Source organism: Xyrauchen texanus, chromosome 26 (assembly GCF_025860055.1).
Source record: "Xyrauchen texanus isolate HMW12.3.18 chromosome 26, RBS_HiC_50CHRs, whole genome shotgun sequence".
Classification (NCBI taxonomy): domain Eukaryota; kingdom Metazoa; phylum Chordata; class Actinopteri; order Cypriniformes; family Catostomidae; genus Xyrauchen; species Xyrauchen texanus.
Genome location: NC_068301.1, coordinates 12,077,125 through 12,100,730, shown reverse-complemented (window position 1 = coordinate 12,100,730; position 23,606 = coordinate 12,077,125). Strand labels below are relative to the sequence as shown.

At 37.7% G+C, this 23,606-nt stretch overlaps 1 protein-coding gene across 2 annotated transcripts; it reads right to left on the bottom strand.

Moving 5' to 3' along the window:
* Nucleotides 1–2: 2 nt before the first annotated feature.
* LOC127620142 (protein PALS2-like) lies at nt 3–22,467 on the bottom strand. 2 transcript variants are annotated; one of them, XM_052093254.1, is made up of 13 exons: nt 22,351–22,467; nt 19,288–19,364; nt 11,170–11,288; nt 10,741–10,893; nt 10,401–10,553; nt 9,950–10,177; nt 8,127–8,258; nt 7,917–8,013; nt 6,917–6,985; nt 6,604–6,765; nt 6,284–6,486; nt 5,867–5,995; nt 3–3,072 (listed from the first exon to the last, which is right to left on the bottom strand). In XM_052093254.1, the coding sequence occupies exons 3-13, from the start codon at nt 11,284–11,286 to the stop codon at nt 2,896–2,898; spliced, it is 1,620 nt and encodes a 539-aa protein (XP_051949214.1). In that variant the 5' UTR covers nt 11,287–11,288; nt 19,288–19,364; nt 22,351–22,467; the 3' UTR covers nt 3–2,895. The 2 variants fall into 2 exon arrangements, with proteins under 2 accessions (XP_051949214.1, XP_051949215.1); XM_052093255.1 differs by lacking the exons at nt 19,288–19,364; nt 22,351–22,467 and adding an exon at nt 15,725–16,080.
* Between the last annotated feature and the right edge of the window lie 1,139 nt (nt 22,468–23,606).

The following is a 23,606-nucleotide window of genomic DNA, read 5'->3' as shown; positions in this document are numbered from 1 at the left end:
GACTGAAATGTAAAAGATGGATATATACTTGCTTATAATTGTGCTAATTTTATCTTTGTTACTTTTATATCAGTTTATCTAATAGCTAATATTTCTCCAACAAGGTGCATTTTATCAAACGTTTTTATATTATATAAGCTGGTGGCCAAAAGTTTGGAGTAATGTAAAGATTTTGCTATTGTGGAAAGAATTTGGTACTTTTTATTCACCAAAGCAGCATTCAACTGATCACAATGTATAGTCAGGACATTAATAACGTGAACTATTACAATTTAAAAAATATGTTCAGAACTTCTCAAATTACTTCAAACGGTTCTCATCAAAACATCATCCATGTGTTGCAATGTCAGCTTTGCAGATCCTTGACATTCTAGCTGTCAGTTTGTCCAGATACTCAGGTGACATTTCACCCCACACTTCCTGTAGCACTTAGTCATATATGTGACTGTATTTTCGGGCATTTCTCACGCACCTTACAGTCTAGCTGATCCCACAAAAGCTGAATAGGGTTAAGATCCATAACACTCTTTTCCAATTATCTGTTGTCAAATGTCTATGTTTCTTTGCCCACTCTAACCTTTTCTTTTTGTTTTTCTGTTTCAAAAGTGGCTTTTTCTTTGCAATTCTTCCCATAAGTCCTGCACCCCTGAGTCTTTTTCTTTACTGTTGTACATGAAACTGGTGTTGAGCAGGTAGAATTCAATGAAGCTGTCAGCTGAGGACATGTGATTTCTCAAACTAGAGACTCTGATGTATTTATCCTCTTGTTTAGTTGTACATCTGGCCTTCCACATCTCTTTCTGTCTTTGTTAGAGCTAGTTGTCCTTTGTAGTGTACACCTGTATAATGTACTTGAATGAAATATTCAGTTTCCTTTTTTTTTTGGCAATTTCAAGAATTGTATAGCCTTCATTCTTCAAAACAATGATTGATGAGTTTCTAGAGAAAGCTGATTTATTTTTGTGTGTGTGTGTGTGTGTGTGTCATTTTTGACCTAATATTGACATAATATTGACCTTATGACATGCCAGTCTATTGCATACTTTGGCAACTCAAAAACAAACACAAAGACAATATTAAGCTTCATTTAACAGATCAAATAGCTTTTAACTGTGTTTGATATAATGGCAAGTGATTTTCTAGTACCAGATTTACAATTTAGCATGATTACTCAAGGTTAAGGTGTTGGAGTGATGGCTGCTGGAAATGGGGCCTGTCTAGATTTGATCAAAAATTACTTTTTTTTAAATATTCATGGTTTTTTTTTTAACATCAGTAATGCCCTGACTATACTTTGTGATCAGTGGAATGCCACTTTGGTGAATTAAAGTACCAATTTTCTTCCGAAACAGTGAAATCTGTACATTAGTCCCACATTTTGGCCACCAGTGTAATTTATTCATAAATCATATATACAGACCACATTATTTATGCTCCCCGCTACTTTAATTTTGTATGTATGTGCAAAGATTTGTACATATTTAATCTACTGTACACTTTTACCAATCATATTTTAAGCGGATTAATGTTGTTCTTATTCACACCGAATGTGTAAAGTAGGCCTACAAGTAAATCTGCTTTGCTAACCTGAGAGCTTTTGAAAAAACGTTTCATGTTATCGCTAACATTTATCCATTATGTTAGTTTATGATAGGTGTGGCGTGGGGATGTGGTCGTGTGTCAGTCTGCGGGAGAGAGAGCGGTAAGGTTTGTGGGTCACGCTCGCTCTCTCTCTCTTACCTATAATTTGTTACTTGTGTAGTATACTAGCATGTATAATATTGCAAATACATTAAGGAGTATCGATATCATAATATCATCATTATCTATAATGTAAGTGTGTATGCATGTATTTTTAACAATATTAATATTGCAATGTTTTATCCAAAAGCTTTTGTGTTTGATAGGATGGAAAAGAGGAACTGAGAGTAACAATGTTCCATTTACTTATTGCCTTGTTGTAGAGGTCATGTTGACAGAGAAGATGACAAAAACAAATAACAGAAACTTTGGCAGACAGGTCATGTCATTTTGGGACATAAAGTTTGACATACAAGAAAAAAATGCATATGTTTTAATGCAGATAGAAAAGGAGGTTGCTCAGAAAAGGTATGACAAAGCAACAGGATTATTTGTTTGGTTCCTTAAAGGACACTGAGGATCATGAGACAGACATAATGTGCAGCCAATCGTTTTACAACAGACACAAATTCAGTTAATAAAAAGCTACAAAACAGGATGTAAAATAAACTGCACACACTGATATGGACTTTTGCATAAAAGAGAATAAATACATCTCTTTTGGATATGAAGACAAGCATATGATTCAGTTCAAGTTATGTGGCAGAAAAAGAGATGAGGTTGTAAACAGTTTTATGGTTCTTGGTTTTGGGATTGCATTCTAGAATGTTCTAAATGAGCCCTTGGCCTGCTACACTGTCAGGTTAGTTCGTCATTTGAGTACAAAAACGTCACAGTTTAGGAACTACAAAAAGAAAAACAAACACGGAAAAATGAACTAAAACAATAAATTAAAAGATATGGCCTCGGATTCGTCAAAGCCAGCTAATATATTCCTTGTCTTCTCTTTTCTCCGATCTCCCAAGATATTACAAATAGAAAGATATTCTTTAAAAACATACAAACACTCAAATAAATAAGTATTCTTCCCTTTCAGGTTGAGTAGAAAAAACATTGCATTGTGTACACAAAAGAGAGGTTGGGGCTATTGGTGATGTTGTAGGAGATGACACTCATTTGGTTGGTTAATCCAAATGTGTAACTTAATTTCGCCCCACATCCATCACTTCGGATACTTCTCACACACATTCATGCATGCACACACATTCATACACACTCTAACACTCTTGTATGGTGATCTTGTAAAAGGTGACCTCAGTAGACCCAGCTCACTGGAACCCACTGTGGTTCACTGCAGAGTTTGTCCACAGCTGCCTGCAGTGTCTCAAATGCACAGTCTAGGTTGTCATTGACAATGACAAGGTCAAAGTAGTGTCTGTAAGCCCGCAGGATACGAGCGCTTTCGTCCACAGTCTTCTTCAGGTCCACATCCTGTGGGAGAGAGAGAGGTTTCAGCATCTCTTTGAATTAAGATAGAACAGATTTAAGCCACGTCTACACTACAACATTTGTCATAATTTTCCAAAGTGTATGGTAAGTTTCAAATGTTTTCAGTCGAGGGAAACCCTGTGTCAATGGATGAGAGGCGTAAAAGAAGAAAAATCAATGCGTTTTCAACCGAAAACATTTAGTGTGCATGTTTACTCGGATGAACCAGATATTCGATATTAATTCATAGTGGTATATTTCAGTTATAATGCCCCTTTTGCTTACATATAAAAGAAATTCTCTCCCACCTAATGCTTTTAATTATTCAGGGGACCTTCTAACAAGGTACATTACAAATATTTACAATTTACTAATTATATTGTTTTAATTTTTGTTAACATTTTGTGCACATTGTAAATCAATAAATTATATTATATTGTATATATTATATTTTGTTAGCTGTTTATTGTTTAATTGCATTATTTGTACTATTTTCAAACATTTATATTGATTTGTTGAAACATGTGCTAAAAACAGGCACTGTCTCTTTAAGAAAACCAGCAGTTCTGTAAAGGGCATTTGTAAATGAGCGCATGTTAACAAGGACTCAAATTACTTTCTCTCATCCATGCTATCCGTGATTAGAACAAAATGTTTTTTTTTGTTGTTGTATTTAATCAACAAATGAATGTACAGAACAGAAAGGATGTTAAAAGAGACATCATTCAAATGACAAATGGGTTGCGTGGATCTCGTCTTTGGACATGCGGAACAACTTTTTCTCAACAGTGAAAGCCCACTACACCACTATACTACAGAAATCATTCACTGGTGAGTCATATGTACACATTTACCAGCCATTTGCCAAATATATACATTTTTAGTCGCATAGCGTGAAATTTGGTTGCAAATCTGAGTGATTTCCTCACATTGTAGAGGGCTGCACATTAGGAATGTCATAAAATATTGATTATTGATTGGCACGTTATTTTATTGATATATTTTTGAGGCATCGATATATAAAAACTAGCTGACATTTAGAAGCCTAATAATTCGCAGTTCACTGTCAGTTGGCATAGTAGTGTAGGGAGACCACAAAAAGGTGATATAACATTTAATGAAGCAGGTCACAAGGCACTGGTATATCACAAAATAGAACGGACATTTTAGAGCTCCTTGCACAGGACGCATACACAAAAAAGTTACAGAGGTTTACTACTTTTTCAAGAATGAAAGTGACTAGGTTTGCAGGTTAGTGTATTAAACTGATTTAACATGCAAACTGAATGCTTAGAAATTATTATACAATTTCTCTTTATGTAACTTTGAAGAGGTTTCATTCAAAATGTCGAACCACGAAAAGACATACTTGTAACTAAAAATACATTGTGTAGGCTATATGAGAACCATGTTCACAATATATCATCCAGTGATGGCTAGAGTAAATAATTGTTGTCCTTTTGATAATGATCTGGGTCGAATTCAATGGAAAACTATGCGTGTTGTGCTCCATGTCTCTATGCAGCCTATGGAGACGGTGAGCCTGCGCTGTGTATGTACCTTCATAGAACATTTTTTGTTTGAAATTTAGAATGTGCCATGTCGTCCACCAGACACGTCCGGTGTGCGACCCCCTTAAATATACCCTGCCGCTTACACTTTACCAAAGTTGTTTTGAGAAATATATTTGAAAACAAAGATATTGTGCAACGGGTAGCCCTATTTATATCTGAAAAATCCATATATATATATATATATATATATATATATATATATATATATATATATATATATATATATATATATATATATATATACACACATACACATTGATCAGCTTCAATATTAAACCACCTGCCTAATATCATGTAGGTCCCCCACGTGCTGCCAAAACAGCTGCAACCTGCATCTCAGAATATTCTGGTGCCAAATGGGCTGGTTTGAGTTTTTCTGTAACTGCTGATCTCCTGGGATTTTCACACACAACAGTCTCTAGTTTACTAAGAATGGTGCCAAAAGCAAAACACATCCATTGAGCAGCAGTTCTGTGGATGGAAATGCCTTGTTGATGAGAGAGGTCAACAGAGAATGGCCAGAACTGACAAAGTCTACAGTAACTCATATAGCCACTCTGTACAATTGTGGTGAGAAGAATATCATCTCAGAATGCTATTCTGTTGGCGCTGTTTTGGCAGCATGAGGGGGACCTACACAATATTAGGCAGGTGGTTTAATGTTGAGGCTGATCGGTCTATATTGATGATCGTCGGGAAAATCTTCAGATTATCGATCCCAAGCCTACAGCGCATAAAGTAAAAGATCGAACTTGGGATTTAAGAATCGATATCGAGATCGCTCAAATGAAGAGCACCCCTAGTTTCTAGGGCATTGTCAGTGGTTTCTACCATGTTACTACGTGATTGCTAAGGTGTTCTGAGTGATATTTAGTGTGCTGCTATGAGGTTGCTAGGCTGTTCTGTGTGGTTGCTAGGGCATTGCTAGGGGTTTGTTTAATGGCCCAAAAGACAAAACAGCCCACCCCTTGGTCTCTATGATATTTTGGTGCCAAGATGTCTCGGATCCCTCCTTGATGTAGGTCTGTGAGATTTTTTTGCCAGTTTAGGTGCAAATCTTAGAAAAGTCCTACAATCTACACTAATTAAGGTATCATTCATGTCTGCAGACCAATCAGTACAGGACGAGTTACAAGACAAAACTGAGTTCAGGGATTTGCCCCAAGTATGACAATCGCAATAAAAAAAGCTTTACACTGCTAATAATTTAGAAAAAAACTCACTGCAAGTTGTTTGGTAGTGATTCCAGCATCAACCACAGCTTTGTGCATTTCCTTCAGTGTGTCAAACTCTGGTGCGGCAATGAACACAACATATGGCATAAACTCTGCCGTTTTCAACACCTTCAGAGCCTGAGGAGTGACCAGGAAAAGATTAAAACTATTAACATGCTTTTATAATATAAATATAAACCAGATATATCCATACATATTAAGGGCTTTGTTTTGAAGCTTTTAAGGTGAAGTGTGTCATTTCGGAGCCACTAGCAGCACTAAACCCTTTTTCATTTAGATGTCCTATGTAAACAAATTAACTCTTTATAAACTTGTGATTCTATTAACTAACTAAATGTGTCATTAAATGTCAATGAAAAACCTCTTGGAGAAAACTGGTGAGTAGAAGTTTGTTCAAGTACTCACTTGAGGATTCACATCTAGAATACAGGTGCGCCCGGCATTGACAACCTCGTGGATGGAATCGATTTTAGTACCGTAGAGGTTTCCATCGTACTCGCCATGTTCCAGGTAACGGCCAGCCTTGATGTCCATCTCCATCTCTAACCGTGTTACAAATCTATACGACTGACCATCTCGTTCATCTTCACGAGGCCGCCGAGACGTGTCTGAGATTTTGAGAAAGGCAGAAAAAGTAAAAGGAGAAATGGGTAAATATATGTCATATTTATAATTGGGGACATTTTGTGGTTGGAAGTTTCATGAGTGCACATATGTGTACTTACGTGGTACAGTTGTACCAAAGCGGGTGGGATGTAATACAACCAGTCTGTTTTTTAAGCTACGACGGCCCACTCCTTGTGCTCCAATCAGAATGAGGGTTTTTCTCTGAAACGGCGGCATACGTGCTACCTCCTCATAGATTTGAAGCTCATGCCGGTCAAATTCTTTAATAAAACCAATCACAAGAGAAGAAAAATTAGTTTAACTAGTCAGACAAGTCTTGTTGGATTATATCAGTAAAGGCAAGATGAGATGTATTTTGATAATCAAATTCAAATGAGACTTTGAAAAACTAAATATTAAACAGGGGCTTACCTGCATTCTTGGCAGTTATGTACATAATCTTCTTCTTCTTTTTACCAGTCATTGTTCCACACAGGATTCCTAAAACACAAGACAGAGCAAGAGAGAGATTATGTGATGTAATACTATATTTAGTCACTAGAGGGAACTTCCATCTGGATTGTCTGTAGCCTTATGGCTTTTATTAGCACAAACATACATTTATGTAAATCACTTACAAGATTTTCCATGGTAACCATAGTTTCTGCCAAGAAACCAAAGTTACTAGAGTTACCTTTTCTTTAAAAAAAAATCACAAATCAAGGTTACAGTGAGGCACTTACAATGAAAGTGAATGGGGCAATTTTTGGAGGGTCTAAAAGGCAGAAATGTGCTGCTTACAGTATAATTTTATAAAAGCACTTCTTTTAAAATTATGTATTATTTGAGCTGTAAAGTTGTTTAAATCAACATTTTTACAGGTGTTTTAGGGTTTTGATTTTCTTGACATTACACCATCATGGCACTGAAGTTGTCAAATTGGCTATAACTTTACACAGAGCGATTTTATCACATTAAAATCATGTTAAAACTCAATGTTTGCGTCTTGTGGCTATACTTTTGAAACGGTGAGTATTTAAATGTTTATGACTTGGCCACATTCACTTCAACCAAAAGTCTCACTGTAACCCACGTTTATTTTTTTAGAATTTTTTTAAGAAAAGGAGGGATAAGTCAAAAAAATTTTATTTTTGGTAATCAATATTATGCCACAAATGCTGTCAATTGTGCTTAACTTGTATTGAACCCATATTCCTTTAACAGTCTTTCAGAATCTTTCTGTCATTTTGTTTTGATTACAGTGGTGGATAATGCCAAGTTACTACAGTTTTATTCTAGAAACTGCAGTAAATATAGTATTTTGGTGGACACTTGAAAATGCTTATAAGGGATGTTGTTTTTAGTGCGTTTAGTTGTTTAGAACCGTCTATGCTACTTCTGGTGAGTGAGTGTTTGTCTTTGGGTATATCACCTGTTACATCCAAGTCTCTAGGAACAAATGCTTTTCTCTTTTCTTCAAGGAACTGACTGGGAATCAGTCCAGTAGCTCCTCTCACTAAATGGCATGCCTGTCACTCAAAACAAAACACCCAATGAAATACATAAGCCTGATTAAAGTTAACAGACCAGTGCAAATGAGTTCAAATCTAGAAGAGGCCAGTAAAAAACAGAAATATCACACCTGCCACCAGTTTGGGTCTTCCCGGTTGACAATTTGCAGGATATCACCCCTTTTGAAAGCAAGCCCCGCCTCTCTGCATGGAATTAGATTGTCATTGGCTGGATTGTAGTCAAAATGTGGTTGCACATACACCTGTGAGATGCGAAACGGGTCAGGTAATCCAAACTCCAAAATGCACATAGCATGATTATTATATTCAGTAATGTAGTAAATCTCCAACTATTTACCAATCAGCAAATTACTGCTAAAAAAGGTATAATTCTACTACAATTACACACTCTGTCTCTCAGGAAAGTTTGAACTTGAGCTGTTTTGCATATTCATTGGGATTACAGAGAAAATGTTAATTGCATACTGGATAAAATAATTATTTGTGTCTACATTTACAGTCATTTATAAAGGTCACCTATAATGTAAACACAGTGTCCTCTTATTAGATCAAGTTTGAGTATGCGGAAGCATGAATGAGATTTGAAACCTAAGGCAGAGGGCAATTTTTTCAGGGAATAATGACTTATTTGATCGGTTTCTCACACAAAGCTATGGTGTGGTTTTAGAAGACTTTCAATATAGTATAGTCCAAGTTCAATATACTGCTTTAATGATGTTTTTCCTGTGACAGACCCTGGTCATTATATGGAAAAGACCATCAACATAGAAAGAAAGTCATACAGGAATGAAGCAACATGAAGGCGAGTAAATCACAACAAAATTGTCCTTTTTTGGTAAACTATTCCGAATCAAATACTGTCACTGTCAAATACTGACATTTCCCTGCCTGTTAAAGTCTTATTTTGAAGGACTATGATCTAGTTTCATTAACTTAAATATGTCACCATTTCTTTCTTTTTTATTTGTATCCCCTTTTCTCCCCAATTTGGAATGCCCAATTCCCACTACTTAGTAGGTCCTCATGGTGGTGCGGTTACTCACCTCAATTCGGGTGGTGGAGGACACGTCTCAATTGCCTCCGCTTCTGATAGTCAATCCACGCATCTGATCACGTGGCTCGTTGTGCATGACACCGCGGAGACTCAGCATGTGGAGGCTCATGCTATTCTCCGCGATCCACGCACAACTTAACAAGTGCCCCACTGAGAGTGAGAACCAATAATCGTGACCACGAAGAGGTTACCCCATGTGACTCTAACTTCCCTAACAACCGGGCCAATTTGGTTGCATAAGAGACCTGGCTGGAGTCACTCAGCACACCCTGGATTCGAACTCGTGACTCCAGGGGTGGTAGTCAGCGTCAATTCTCGCGGAGTTACCCAGGCCCCAATATGTCACCATTTCAGTTTTAAAGTGAATTCTTTTCTAAATGCCTTCTGAAATCCCACTAATAAATTATAACTACATACATTCACAGAAAGAGAGTGAGAGACAGAGAGAGAGAGAGATATGTGTGACAGATAAAAACTCCCATTCATGTAATAAGATTGAAAACTGCATGTGTGTATCTTGCCCCAGATAGCATGTGGAGTGTTATTAATAGGGCTTTTAGGGATCTCTTTTACCACAAAGCTTCATGGGATTTCCCAAATGGACAAAAGGAGCCCAGAGGATGAATGATTAATGTTGTGGTATGCATGTGCACAAGTGCAGTAGTTTACATGCGTGTCACTACACACAATCTCACAAAGGGTAATGGACAGAGAGAAAACTGGTATAATAATCTGGTTTATATGGTTTGCATGAATATTAGAATGCATGAATATGATCAAGCAAACAAATGTCTGCATATGCATAGATTTGTATTTGCAGTGTTTTTAAACACATATGTGCATGTATGTATAGAAATGTATGCGTGTTTGTGTGTGAACCTGTGGTGGTGCTGGAGCATCTCTGTAGCTGGGCAGTATTTTTAGTGTTATTCCTCCACTACATTCTTTCAGCATCTCCTGGAGATCAGTGGGATTATTGCCAACGTCCTTCCCATTCACCTCCTTTATAATGTCACCCACATGTAGCAGCCCCTGCCTGTCATTCAGCCCTCCGTGAAGAATCCGAGCAATCACCAGGTCACCCTTGTCCATTCGGAAGGTCACACCCTGGACAAACCAATAACATGAGTTATGACATGCATACAGACACTCTCTCACACACAGCGAATACATGAATATTAAGAGGTCCTATTGGTGTATCTGGGTATATGGACAAGATACTGACTGAAATTATGAATGAATGAGATTTAAAATAGTGACTGACAACACATATCCAAATATTATGCAAATGTATATACTGTCACAAAAGTGCACACACACACACACACACCAGTGGTTCTCCTGCTTTCTTGTGGATACCAATCATCCTGACTGCATCAGCCTGCATGAGAGCATTGTTTATGGCCACATTGTTGGTTACTTCAGGAGGGGGCGGGGCCTCATAGCATTTAGATGCCACAATGTCATGGGCCTCCAGGAGAGACTGAAAGTAAAACAACGAGAAACAATTATGAGTCAAGAAGAGAGGAGAAGAGGCAGCATGAGAAGAGAGTAGAAGAGAAGAGACAAGGTACGAGATGAGAAGAATAGTTCAGACAAGGTATGTGAGACCATACAAAACAAAAGTAAAGAGAAGGTATGAGACGAGAAGAGAAGAGATGAGAATGTACCTGAAAATGAGGCTCCTGCAGGATTTTGGACAGTTCTGCTGCGCTGTCATCTCGTACACTCAGTCCACTGATGTCACCCAGAATCTCAGTCACAAGCTCAACATTATTCTCTTGTACTGCCTCCAACTTCACATCCTCCAAACGCTCATGAGCCTGAAGACAAACATATTATAATTTCTCAATTAGGTCATCAAAAAGATAATCAATTAATTTGTATTTCTGACTGTAGTCTAGCTACTTTTTCTGACAATTTAACATTAATTGCCAGGACACAGCCTTGATTCAACATTCTTATGAGCATGAGTGTCTAAATGTGTGTGAATAATGATGATGTTATTCAATCATGACAATATCCAAACAGTTTAATTTAGTCTGAACCTATTTAGCTATAAAACTATAGTAAAACATTAAATAAAATGTGTGTTTTACCTTGGCCAGCGAGCGTACGATAGGGCTCTCCATGACACCTTTGAGGAAGATGAGGTCAAGGTCTTTAGCCCCGGTGGTGGCAGGCAACTCACTCAGATTATCCAACACCTGCTGCATAGCTGCACATATACAGACAGAGGACTAGTATGACATGTCATAAACACACCAGCATCCTGCGAATCAGTCTTGTTTTCCGTCATCCTGGTGCACACACTAAACAACTGATTGCAGACTGGGGTGTATCAACCACATGACCATTCCTCCCCGACTGAGGCACTGTGTACACCTGGTATTATGATGTGTTTTAGGTGATCCGATCACAAGTGTAAGGAACAATAATGGGCGTTTCCCAATCTGTGGGTGTTTTCATACCGGGATAGGCTGTCTTCAACTATCCAATTAAAGTAAGGAATCTCAATGTAGTAATCAGTGGGCGTGTCCAAACCGGGATGGGCATTTGTCAACTATCCAATGAAAGTAGGGAATCTAAATGTAGTAGGAAAACACCCACTGATTGGAAAATGTAAATTTTTTTGTCCTGCAGAGACACAAGTCTCACATTTTGTGAAGTTTTTCTGCATGTATTTGGGGTTTTTTTCTCAATCGGTTGAAAATTTCCCCTTAAATCTGCACGTAACAGGCAAAGTTTAAGCTTTTGTTTTATTAGGCTGTGCTCTGCTGCTGTGGCACAAGCCCAATGACTGAATACTGTATGTTTAAAGTGGATAAATCTCAAACAGTTTGGACCTCATTACAGCTGTCTCTAGCATTGTCTCGTTTCAAACGGGTAACACAAAACGCATCTTTAAATTACGATAACAAAATTAACTCACAAACACAGTCTATTCAAGATATCAACATCGTGATGTCAACAAACTTGTTTTTTTGCACCGAAAAGAAAAAAGATAAACCGCTTAAAATGCTAAAGCCAACTGGTAGAGAGATGTAGGTGATGTTTTATTTTATTATCTAATTCTTTTTTGCCTCCTTCTTCCCAGTGCATTGCTCTCCCTGTGCGCACTCTCTATATTTTATTGACTGTTGCTCATTGTCGATCTCTTGCTTGTCCAGACACCTGACGACTCATCGGCCAGATTTCGAGCAGGTTTGAAATCCATCTCTTCGTGCCAGTAGCAAGAGTGCGCACACTACATGACAGTTGGTCGTGCACTCCGAAACTTCTTGTCGCAGACCATTCACCAACTCAAAACATCAAAGGAGATGCGCTTGAGTCATGTAGTGTCAGAATATCATGTAGTATCAGAATATCAAATGGCTGAAATATGATTCGCTCATTCCCTGGTAGTAGTACAGAAGCTAGTATCATGTCTCTTATATGTTCATCTATTCTTTTGTGTATTGTCTTCATTTGATCCAATGAAATAATTTTCAGAGAGTGTAAACTAATACATAGAAACACATGTAGATCTTAGTTGTGTGAGTGTGTATATGTGTTGGTTTACTTAGTTATAGTTTGGGGACCAATTTTTCCCTACAAGTGTGCAACAAATCAAGTGTAGCGTTAGTTCTATCAGGTCAAGCGAGTCAAATTCGCAATCAGCTGATGCTTGGCTGATCATGACGTCCACCAATACAATTCAGAAGCTTATCAGAGCGGTCCTATTCAAGTCCTCCATATATTCATTAATTTGCTGTCTTTGCATTGCATGGATGCAAACTGCACTTAACACCCTCCTGTATCCACATCTGCACCTCTGTATGGCAGCTTGCCTTTAGTTTTTCTACATCTGTTTTGTTGTTTGTGCTCTAAGTCTACAGTTGATTGCCATGATTGGAATTCCTATCTTCAGTGTTATTCTGCCTTGTACTTGATTGACAACTTGATATACAGTATTTGAAGTTCTAGCAATTGGATGGGTGGAGAAATTGCCCACAACAGTACTATACCCCAAACACCAACAGATTGCTTCACTTGTCTATAAGTGAATAAAGAATTCATTCAAGTATTAATTTGATAGACATGGCCTTGATTGAAGTTTTATTTTAAGGGTTTACATTTGAATTTTGGAAAAACCCTAAACCAAATCTGTAGAATAACAGTATTTTTGTCAAGAAAACATAATATATATTATAATTTGTTTGTTTAATCATACGGATGGTAAGACCACTCTGTAACACATCTCCCTCATCTCAACTACACACACAGCCATTTCACTAGGTCAATCGCTCAGTGACTCATGTCCATACACAGGTCACAGCCTACAGTAGTGTAATCCATCTGTGACAGTACAACAGAACAGAGGGGGTGTATGGGCACACATTTACTCTCCATCAGGAAACAGTAGGCGGAACCAACAGATCAATATTTAACCTGTGTTCAGCGGTTCAATTTCGCTCACTTAATTCAGGTCAGACACTCTAGCAATCCAAGAGGAACCATCAGCTTTGACATTTTACCACTGTTTTATTTTCTATTGCAAATATGTCACAGAGTACAATGTACCCTGGGGCCTCCTTTATTTAGCTGAACAGAGTACATAACAGATGAACTAGCAAAGTTTTTGATAATCAAGAAGGAACAAATAAAAGGCATGGAACTGAACCAACATTAACACTGAACACCCTCTAATAAAAACGTCCTGTCATTTATTTATCAGATTCTGTAAACAGCACTTTTATTTGGTTTAGTTTGAAGACATAATTAGAGACATTACAGCAGAGTTTGACAGTTAAATTACAGCTTTGGCACGTACTGTTGTTACCCTCCCAAAGGTTTAATTACACACCTGATTTAGAGTAAATTACATGCATATGGTCAGTGAAAAATCTTACTAAGAGTATCCCTATATTTCTCAATGAAATCATAATAACACCCAGAAATCATATAATTCAGAAAAATAAAAAAGAGAGTGTTTTATCCTGCTTAAAATATCACAAGAACGTATGTCCTAGGTTTAAAATAGTGTAACTACAATTTCTTCAAGCTAGCAAGGCAAATTCATTAAAATATAAATTTTAATAATGGAGAAAGTTTTAAAAACATCAGTAAGAACTATACTTGTAAGTCTAAGTGTACAGAGCAACAAATTAAGCCGCTTTTTCATCATTGGGCAAACAGTTCTCATTGCAACACCGTGCCGTTGCGTGCTGATCTGGGCCAACTGGAACAATTATAGTTTCTTTTTTCACTGTGGTGCTTGAATGTACTAAACAAATAAGTCAGTTGGTGGCTAAACATTGGAGCAAGAGCGCTTTGGATGATGCCATATATTCCAGTTTTTAGGACTACTTTTACTCTGTTAAAGCACATGAAAAGACATGTCCCATGTCGCAAAAAGTAAAAGGCGAAATGTTTACCCACATTTGCTAAGGGGTTGTGCATGTCACAGACATGAACACAGATAAAGGTAAAAGTTTCCAGACTAGCTAAAAAGCATATTTATGGGGGCCTGGGTAGCTCAGCGAGTATTTACGCTGACTACCACCACTTGAGTCACGATTTTGAATGCAGGGTATGCTGAGTGACTCCAGCCAGGTCTCCTAAGCAACCAAATTGACCTGGTTGCTAGGGTGGATAGAGTCACATGGGGTCCTTGTGGCCGCAATTATAGTGGTACTCACTCTCAATGGGGTGCGTGGTAAGTTGTGTGTGCATCGCGGAGGGTAGCATGAGCCTCAACATGCGGAGTCTCCCCAGTGTCACGGACAACGAGCCGTGTATTAAGATGCGCGGATTGACGTCTCAGAAGCGGAGGCAGCTGAGACTTGTCCTACACCGCACGGATTGAGGTGAGTAACCGTGCACCATGAGGACCTACTAAGTAGTGGGAATTGGGCATTCCATATTGGGAGAAAAGGGGATAAAAAAAAACAAGGAAAAAAGTACATTCACATTGACAAAATGTTATTAGTTATTATGAGTTATTTTATATGAGCTACCTAGAAACAAGTGAGCTACCTTGACATTAGCAGATTGACAATCGTGAGTCACCACATACTAAAGCCACTCCACCAGCACGTTTGAGCACAGTAAGCTAACCGTGCCAAGAAATCCACGCTGAGAATGTTTTTTAATCTATCTGTGCAGAACTGTGCTCAAGTTGAAATGCTACTGGAACCGAACCTCACAGTACTCAGAACCGTTGGGCCAGATGGAAAAGTGGTTGTGTTGACAAAATTTGAGTGCAAGTACAATTGAATTTGTCCACAATCCTTTTATCTTTCTCTAACATTCAGTCTTTTACTCTCATTGTTTTTTTGTTTGTTTTTTAGAAACCATAGCTGTTGATACTCCTGCTTTGCATTCAAACTCTGAATGATTTCTATGATGAGTATCTACTACATTTTTGCCATCAGAATGAAACATAAATGACAAGCAACACATCTGTCAAACCAATGCTACTAGCTATTACTTGTCATCCTCAGATCCGAGCAATCTGCCACCACTTGGCAACCCACGCATAACCTCTTGGTTTGGTCAGAACATTTCAGATTAAGAGGTAAAACAATATCACCTCATTCTTGTAAGAAATCCCATTTAAACAGAATAAGAAATCTAGAAAGCACAAAAAGATGAAGAAAATAAATATCTTACCTCTGGGAGAGTCTGCTCCCTCAGCAAATTCTGGTACCCCATCCCCAGTTTCTCTGATCCCCACAGCATCAGAGTTAGAACCCGCTTCATTTGAGAATGTTTCCCCCACAGTTAAAATCATTCCTGCTGTAACTCTGACCTTCACTTTGCTGAACTCAATGAAAGCTAAGCAAATTCTGGCTTGCCCTCAGCCAATAAAAACTGTGCAATGTAGAAACGTGAAAGTAGAAAAGTGGAAAAAGACAAAAAATAGGTAAAGAGAGATACAAAGAAATTATTTCAAGCCTTCCACATATCTGCAAAACACAGATGTGGACACACACACACACATACATGCACACACAGATCCTCTTTGCTAGGACTTCACTTTACACACATCCCTCCCTCCAAACAACTAATCCCACAATCCTCTCCTGCTGTTTCAGACTCCACCCCTCACACCAGAATCCACCCAGTTAAGCCCCCCCAGTGCATCTTACATAAGTGCCTTTATATAAGCTCTGAAAAAGGGGGACTGAGGGTTCTAAGATTCTATATCACACACCCTCATTAAACAATTTATTCGTCCATATCTATCATTTGTTTCAATCCATCTATCCAGTATATCCATCCATCTGTTCATTCATCCAGTATATCTATCCATCCATCCATCCAACATGTATTTCTATCCATCCATCCAGTATATCTATCTATCCATCCATCCAATATGTATTTCTATCCATCTATTCTATAAATGTATCCATCTGTCCATCCATCCATCAAGTATTTCTATTCATCCATCCATCCATCCATCCATCATCTATCTATCGCTATCATGTATTTCTATCCCTCCATCCATCCATTCATGTGTGAACCATGATCAAGTGCAAATGCTACTGTAACTGTTCCGTACCATTTTTTTTAATATTTATGTTACCTGGAATGTTTGAAAATATAGATTTGTAAAGTACTTTTTTAAATGCTTATTTGAGCTAAACCATTAGGCATTTATGTGCATGTTTTATTTTACATATGACACCCCAAAATTTTAAGATCTTAATTTGCATCAATCCAATCATTTCAACACCTAATGATCTAACTGTTACAATGTATAGTTACAAACTATACAGACTGGGAAAGACAGATATCCAGCGTATGCATCAGACTATTGGAGTTTGTATAAGTATTATATAGCAAACAAAGGCTGGTGTGAAGTATGTGATGGTCCCTGTTAATAATCGCATTCACACATACAGCCTTTTCCAGAAAATTACCTACAATTTCCAGATTAGAGGTCATGTGTGGACACGACCCTTTTGAAAATACTGGTAAATTCTGCTCTGGCAATTTTCCTTAATGCACAGTTGTATCATTACCTATACATTTCCTTATCGATGGTATCTGTAAACAGCACATTTGGAACATTTACCAGTAAAGATCCCAACTATTTTCCTACAATTTAACTGGTTGCATGTGTGAACAGGGCAAATTATACAGCAGTCTCTTCTGATCTCAGATCTGTTTGTAGAGGAATCCAGCAATGGCAGTCACTCTCATGCACAGCTGTGCCGTAAAAGAGGATATGAACTGTCCCTAATCCGATTGCCCCACCCCCACATCTCTCTCTGTTCCTCCCCCCTCTCATGCCAGTGCCTTCTGTAAATCTGAGATGGATTTTAATCTCAATACTACCAGGGTGGATTAGGAAATCCATTATGAGCTTGTTTGAGACAAGGCTGAAAAGGTCCAAGCATTAGGTGTGTAAATGCCTCGTTGTAGAGGCAGGAAATAAAAAAGAGGTGACGAATAATGCCTAAGGGCTGAGATATTTCCAGTAATTGCCCATATGTTGACTGTATATGTGTTTTACATGTTCCATTTATTACAACTTTAAAGAAGGACAGTAGCGATTACTGGATTTGGAAACTTTAGCATTAGCATTAGCGTAAATTAAACAATTAGCCGTTTTTTTCAATTATGTTCTTGCCTTTCACTTTTCTGAACAAAAAAATATGAACAAACAATTACAAAGAAGTGAGTCAGGAGATACTGACTTAGCAAATTAGTTTTGACAGACCATAGACATGCAAAGCATCATTGGATTTCAGTTACAATCTGCAGTCGGTGAAAAAGCCCATTATCTTTCAAGGTGTTTGCTCTGAGGCTAACTCAAATCCCAAATTTGATTACACATCGTAGACAAAGTTAACACAGAGGCTTTGTTGCTACTGTGTGTCTGCAGCAACTTCAGAATGTACTAACCATGACAGCATTTTTTTGATCTCCTATATACTACAGACATCAGGTGTGTAAACATACACTCACTGAGCACTTTATTAGGAACACCTGTACACCTACTTATCATGTGATTTTCTAAACAGCCAATCGTGTGGCAGCAGTGCAATGCATAAAATCATGCAGATACTGGTCAGGAACATCAGTTACTGTTCACATCAACCATCAGAATGGGAGATTTCAGTGATTTCAACAGTAGCATAATTGTTGGAACCAGAAGGGCTGGTTTAAGTATTTCTGTAACTGATGATCTCCTGTGATTTTCACACACAACAGTCTCTAGAGTTTACTCAGAATGGTGCCAAAAAACTAAAAACTTCCAGTGAGCAGCAGTTCTGTGAACAGAAACGCCTTGATGAGAGAGGTCAAAAGAGAATGGCCAGACTGGTTCGAGCTGACAGAAAGGCTAAGGTAACTCAAATAACCACTCTGTACAATTTCAGTGAGCAGAATCTCAGAATGCACAACACGTTGAACCTTGAAGCGGATAGGCTACAACAGTAGAAGACCTCCTCCTGAACTTTATTAGGACCATAGTGTTCCTAATAAAGTGCTCAGAGTGTATAACAAATCAAAGCTAAATGAAGACTTTTATTTCCCAACAAAAGTAAGTAGTGATCTTTTTGTTAGATGTTAGTGTTGCTTTATAGTTAACTTCAAAAATGTGTGATTAAGTAGGCTTTTCTCTATGAAGAAAAACCATGAGGACAACAAAAAATGAACTCCAAGTACTCTTTCAAAATTGTGTGTACACAATGCAGCAGTTTGAGTACTGCAAAGACCACAGAAACACCCACAGCTGACATTGTAGGTTGTGGTAAGCAATCCAGAATTCCAATTGCTATAAAAATTAGACCAAAACACTTCTAAACAATACCAGAATGAATTTGTCCTAAAAATTTGTGAATTCAGACAACATTGTATACCCCCCAAGCACCGGAAAATAAATGCATGTTGGTCTATCTTAAAACCTGACCACCCAGACAGATGAAACAAGGTTGAAATTGTTTTTTTTTTGTTTTGGCCTAAAACTCTTTATAGCCATTAAAATTCTTAATGATAACATAACTTTGCAGGTCAGATAAGTACACTAAGCCTCTCTCCTGCTCACTTCACCAGCTCTACCTATGATCATGCTACCAGTCAATGGGACTCTAGCTGTGAAGACAATGCCACATTTACTAATACTGTTGATGCAAGTGACTTAGATAAACATTCTATATACACAAGCAGACATACATGTTCTTCTTTGGCCATACTGTACATTTACACACTCACAAATAACTCACTTGTGGCTGATGTGGTTCCCTCTCCCTCCACGAGCTGCTACACACTTCTCATTCACTCCTCCAGGCAAGTGCCAAATCTATTGAGAGAGAAAGGCTATTCAACACTGATCACACAAACACGCACAGACTTACACACATCAGTACTCTTCTTGGGTCAGGACAGTGACTGCCACTGCCCTGGTCCGGATACAGTGAGGTCATTGTGTGAACTGTCATTCAAGATCAGGAGGCAGTTGGCTGGTTTGTTGTGTTAAAGGGATAGTTTACTAAAAATTGTAAATTCTCATATTTTAATGACATTTAAATTACAGTTGGAGCACAAAAGGAGTCACTTTTCCCTGTCATTGTTTTTTTCCCTATAAAATGAAAGAGAATGGTGACTGTGACTGATCATTCTGCCTTACATTTATTTATGTGTGTCCATGGAAGAAAGAAAGTCATACAGGTTTGGAACAACTTGAAGGTAAGCAAATGATGACAGAACTTTCATTTTTGAATGAACTATCACTTTAAGCAAAATCATTATTCTGTTTCTGTTCCCTTGAAATCTCCATGTCACAAACATCTTTCTGAAAATTATTTGACATTATGTCATTATGTCCATAGCGACATGTTTTCTGTGTTGAAATCATAACCACCAAGAGACTGTTGACGTCAAGATTTTGAATGAAAAGGGAGTTACACTTTTGTCACTCTGGGGTTTAAAATTTTGGCCACCATTAACTTGCATTGCACGGACAAACAGAGCTGAGATATTTTTCTAAAAATCTGTGTTTTCAGCAGAAGAATGAAAGTCACACATATCTGGAATGGTATGACAGTGAGTAAATGACAAGGTGATTGGGTGAACTATTCCTTTAAAATGTAATTTGTTACAGCACAGGACAATTGGATATGAACTAATAAAGGTAAAATGAGTTTAAAGCTAAAGTATGTAATTTCTTCCGCACTAGAACCACTGAACGGAATTGTAAAAATAAAAGTTTTCAAATCAGATTTCCGAATATGGCCCTCGTCTTCAGGTGTTCAAACTGCCAGATAGTCCCGCCTCCAACTGGCGCCATTAGTTGAGTTATGTTGTTGGGGCAGGTCAAAGCAGGTCGCTCAAAACAAACAGGAATTTTTATAGAGACACAGAGTTTACAGTTTTCAAGAAAATTAACCTATGAATGGATTACATATAGTTGTCTATTCATATTAAGCTGAAGAATTTATTTTAACACCAAAAAAGTACTTTAGCTTAAAATATGGTGAAAAACGTTGATGAAATGGTGACCAGTCACATGACTTAAGGATTTTAAAGTTCCTCATATGTTTATTTATAATCTAAAATATGGATGTTTATTAAAGAAATAATAAAGTACATGGGATTTATCAAATTTTTTAAATGACAGGTGTAAACAACCATAAAATATACCCATTTAAAGCCTATAAATAAACACGTTTACATGTTTAATAATGTAAATATGGTAATAATGAAGTTTGTAACAACTAGACAGAGTCAGAAGACAAAGAGTTCTTATCAACCACAGAAGTCACAGTGTGTATGTTATGCATATTGTTATTATGCATATAATTTAAAAAATAGATGCACAACATCCATGTTGAATTAAGATGGTGCTATTCCGCAAACTTCAGTGAATCCCTGTGCAATTACTGGAAATGCTCTTTACATGAACAAGTTATAACTATGAAAAGGACAAGTTTTACAAGCATTTACAAGACAAAAATAATCTGAGCATCAAAACAAAAGCACCATGCTTGATAATTAGATAAATTGATGGGCTGCACACCATGCTCAGTTTTCAACAAAAGGTAAAAAAATAACTTTTTTCCTACTCATCCTCTTCATCATAGTAAGTCTAGACAATTCAGTTACAATTGACAATATCTATAATTTCCAATATTTTTTTTCAATTGTTTCACTGTTATATGATGTCATTTATTTTTTTTCATAAGGGATGGCAAAGGTATGAAGACTACAAAGGCTGTTTCTTACTATTTAACACACACTTCCACATCAGATTCACAGGTGGATCATAACAGTGCGTTTGTAATAGAAACTAGATATGTCTCGCTCTACAGATACCTGTAATTGCAAATTAATTGAAGCCCCGCCCATTTGGAACCCCAAGTCTGCTACATAATGACGTAGAGGGATTCCCCGGTCACTTCCCAGGATATGTTGTTTACACAGACGGATGTCCCCTGTCCAAGGTCTAGTGGGAGCAGGATCTTGCATAATTGTGCACTAAAAGAACATATTTACACCCTAGTACTTGTCAGTATTTACTCATGAGTAAATAATACTGACAAGTACTAGGGTGTAAATGAGCAAATGTGTGACTTACTTGCACAGTAGGACCACTTTCATTTGACAGCCTAAAAAAAACGTATACACACAATCGCGCGAGGACATTGATCGTGTCCTACAAAAAGTCCTGTTTAAACAAGCGCGGTAAAAACTAAAGAGCCACTCATATATTTGTTTCATTAAGACTTATTAATTAAGTTGCTCGACGTATGCCTCTTTAAAACAGTGTGCTCATTCCCAAAGGACGTTGTCTCGAGCTCCGCTGCATCACTATGTGCGGGACGTTTAGTCAGTGAGCTATACCATCATAAACAGATCGATATCACCAGCACAATGGAAACTTAATCTGTTAAAGAAAAATATATATATCCAAAACATACAATGACAAAAAACAAATCGCTGCAGATCTTTTCACCTGCGCGGCCATTTTTGTTATTTTTTCAAAGCACAGAGACTTAACCTGTGTTCGCTTGAACCATGACAGCACACTGGATGGAGAAGGAGAGACAACTATCACGCACAGAGTAGTGATCATTCATAAATGAGCGAACCTGGGTGTAAACACTGGCACACATTGCGCGTGCACACACAACACACTCAAAAGGACTGTGCGGGTTCTGGACTTCCGATAGCAAAGTCATTTCTCCCTAAAGTGGCTCTGCTCTTCCCGCACATATAATGTGAATTTTAAATGAAGTACTCGCTTCTTTTCATGCACAATTCGCAAATAATATGCTCTCTGCACTCACCTTGAATTTGTTATGTTATTCCAAGTCCTCTCTTGTCGTCCCGGTCAGATATTCAAAACCTTTCAGTAGTCGTGGGTCCTGTGGCTAACCATTCGGACACACACAATGCCAATCAAGCGCTCAGCCACGCCTTTCGTGTGACGTCTATGCAAATGGACCAATCATAATGCGCTATGGCTTCCTAGCCTCTCCCTCTCGTGGCAGATTATGCGAGTGGTTACAATAATGCGTTTTAGGCTTGCCTTGCAATGTTATGTATTGGTCGAACTATGTTTGTATGTGCATGCTTTAAATATGTGTCCATTTATTTAGAACAATTACGAATTGATAAAGTTCTTAGTTTAAATCATTATAAACATGCTAGAATTTTTAATTTCTAATAACTAAAATCAATGGCAAACAGAGTCAAGGCGAGTCCCTCGCCATATAATTCGCAATTTGTAAAACAGGCAAAGTTAGTAGAGTAGAGGCATCATTCTGCCCCACAATTACCTCTGTTTTTATAACAAGAGTTAAAAAATAATACTGGGATCTCTGCCATTTATGCCTTTATTACTTTCTCCATGTAGGTAGGCCTACATACGTCTTGTTGTTCTTGAGTGTTAATGACATATTATAAGATCCACTACAAATATACTGACGACTGAATCTTGTACTTAAAATCAAGAGGTCTGGGCACTAAAATAAATGGAACAGATAAAAGAAAATGTAGCCTACAACTAAAATAATTCCCACAAGAGGCCGCGCTTTCTCCATAATTTTCGAACCACTGTGTCCTTGATATGACGGTTGTCTCTCATGTATTGGCAAGCTTGCCTTTGGTGCAAGTGTAAGGCATATTGTGCAGGTGCTTACCCCCTAGAGCCAGTAAAGGCCTCTATGGAGAAATGTCTCCTTTGGGGCCTGGACAAGGGCACCACTTTTTCAGGGGGTGAGCATTATACACTGTCCTTTCTGGACATGGAGTAGGTTCTGCAATGGCAAGGAAACATCATAAAGAGAATGTGCCTTCTTACATCTTCTCTTTGGAGCAATAGAAGTTGATGATACAGCCCATAATGTGTCCTTATCATGGTAATAAATGTACAAAATGAAAATAAAACGTTTTTGCAATGCCTGACTGTCTGTCTGTCTATTTTTAGGCCTATATGTTTATTGTTTAAATGCATAATTTGTACTATTTAGAAGTATTTACATTGAACATGTGCTAAAATGGTACTGTCTCTTTAAGAATACTGGCAGTTCAGTGAGTTAAA

Bases quoted from the DNA above. Each gene is read 5' to 3' on its own strand.
- LOC127620142 (XM_052093255.1), bottom strand. From the start codon at position 15,845: ATGATTTTAACTGTGGGGGAAACATTCTCAAATGAAGCGGGTTCTAAC. The intron at 11,289-15,724 runs GTAAGATATTTA...GTATATGTGCAG, and splicing joins GGGAGCAGACTCTCCCAGAG to CTATGCAGCAGGTGTTGGAT. The intron at 6,487-6,603 runs GTAAGTACACAT...TCAAAATCTCAG, and splicing joins CTTTGGTACAACTGTACCAC to ACACGTCTCGGCGGCCTCGT.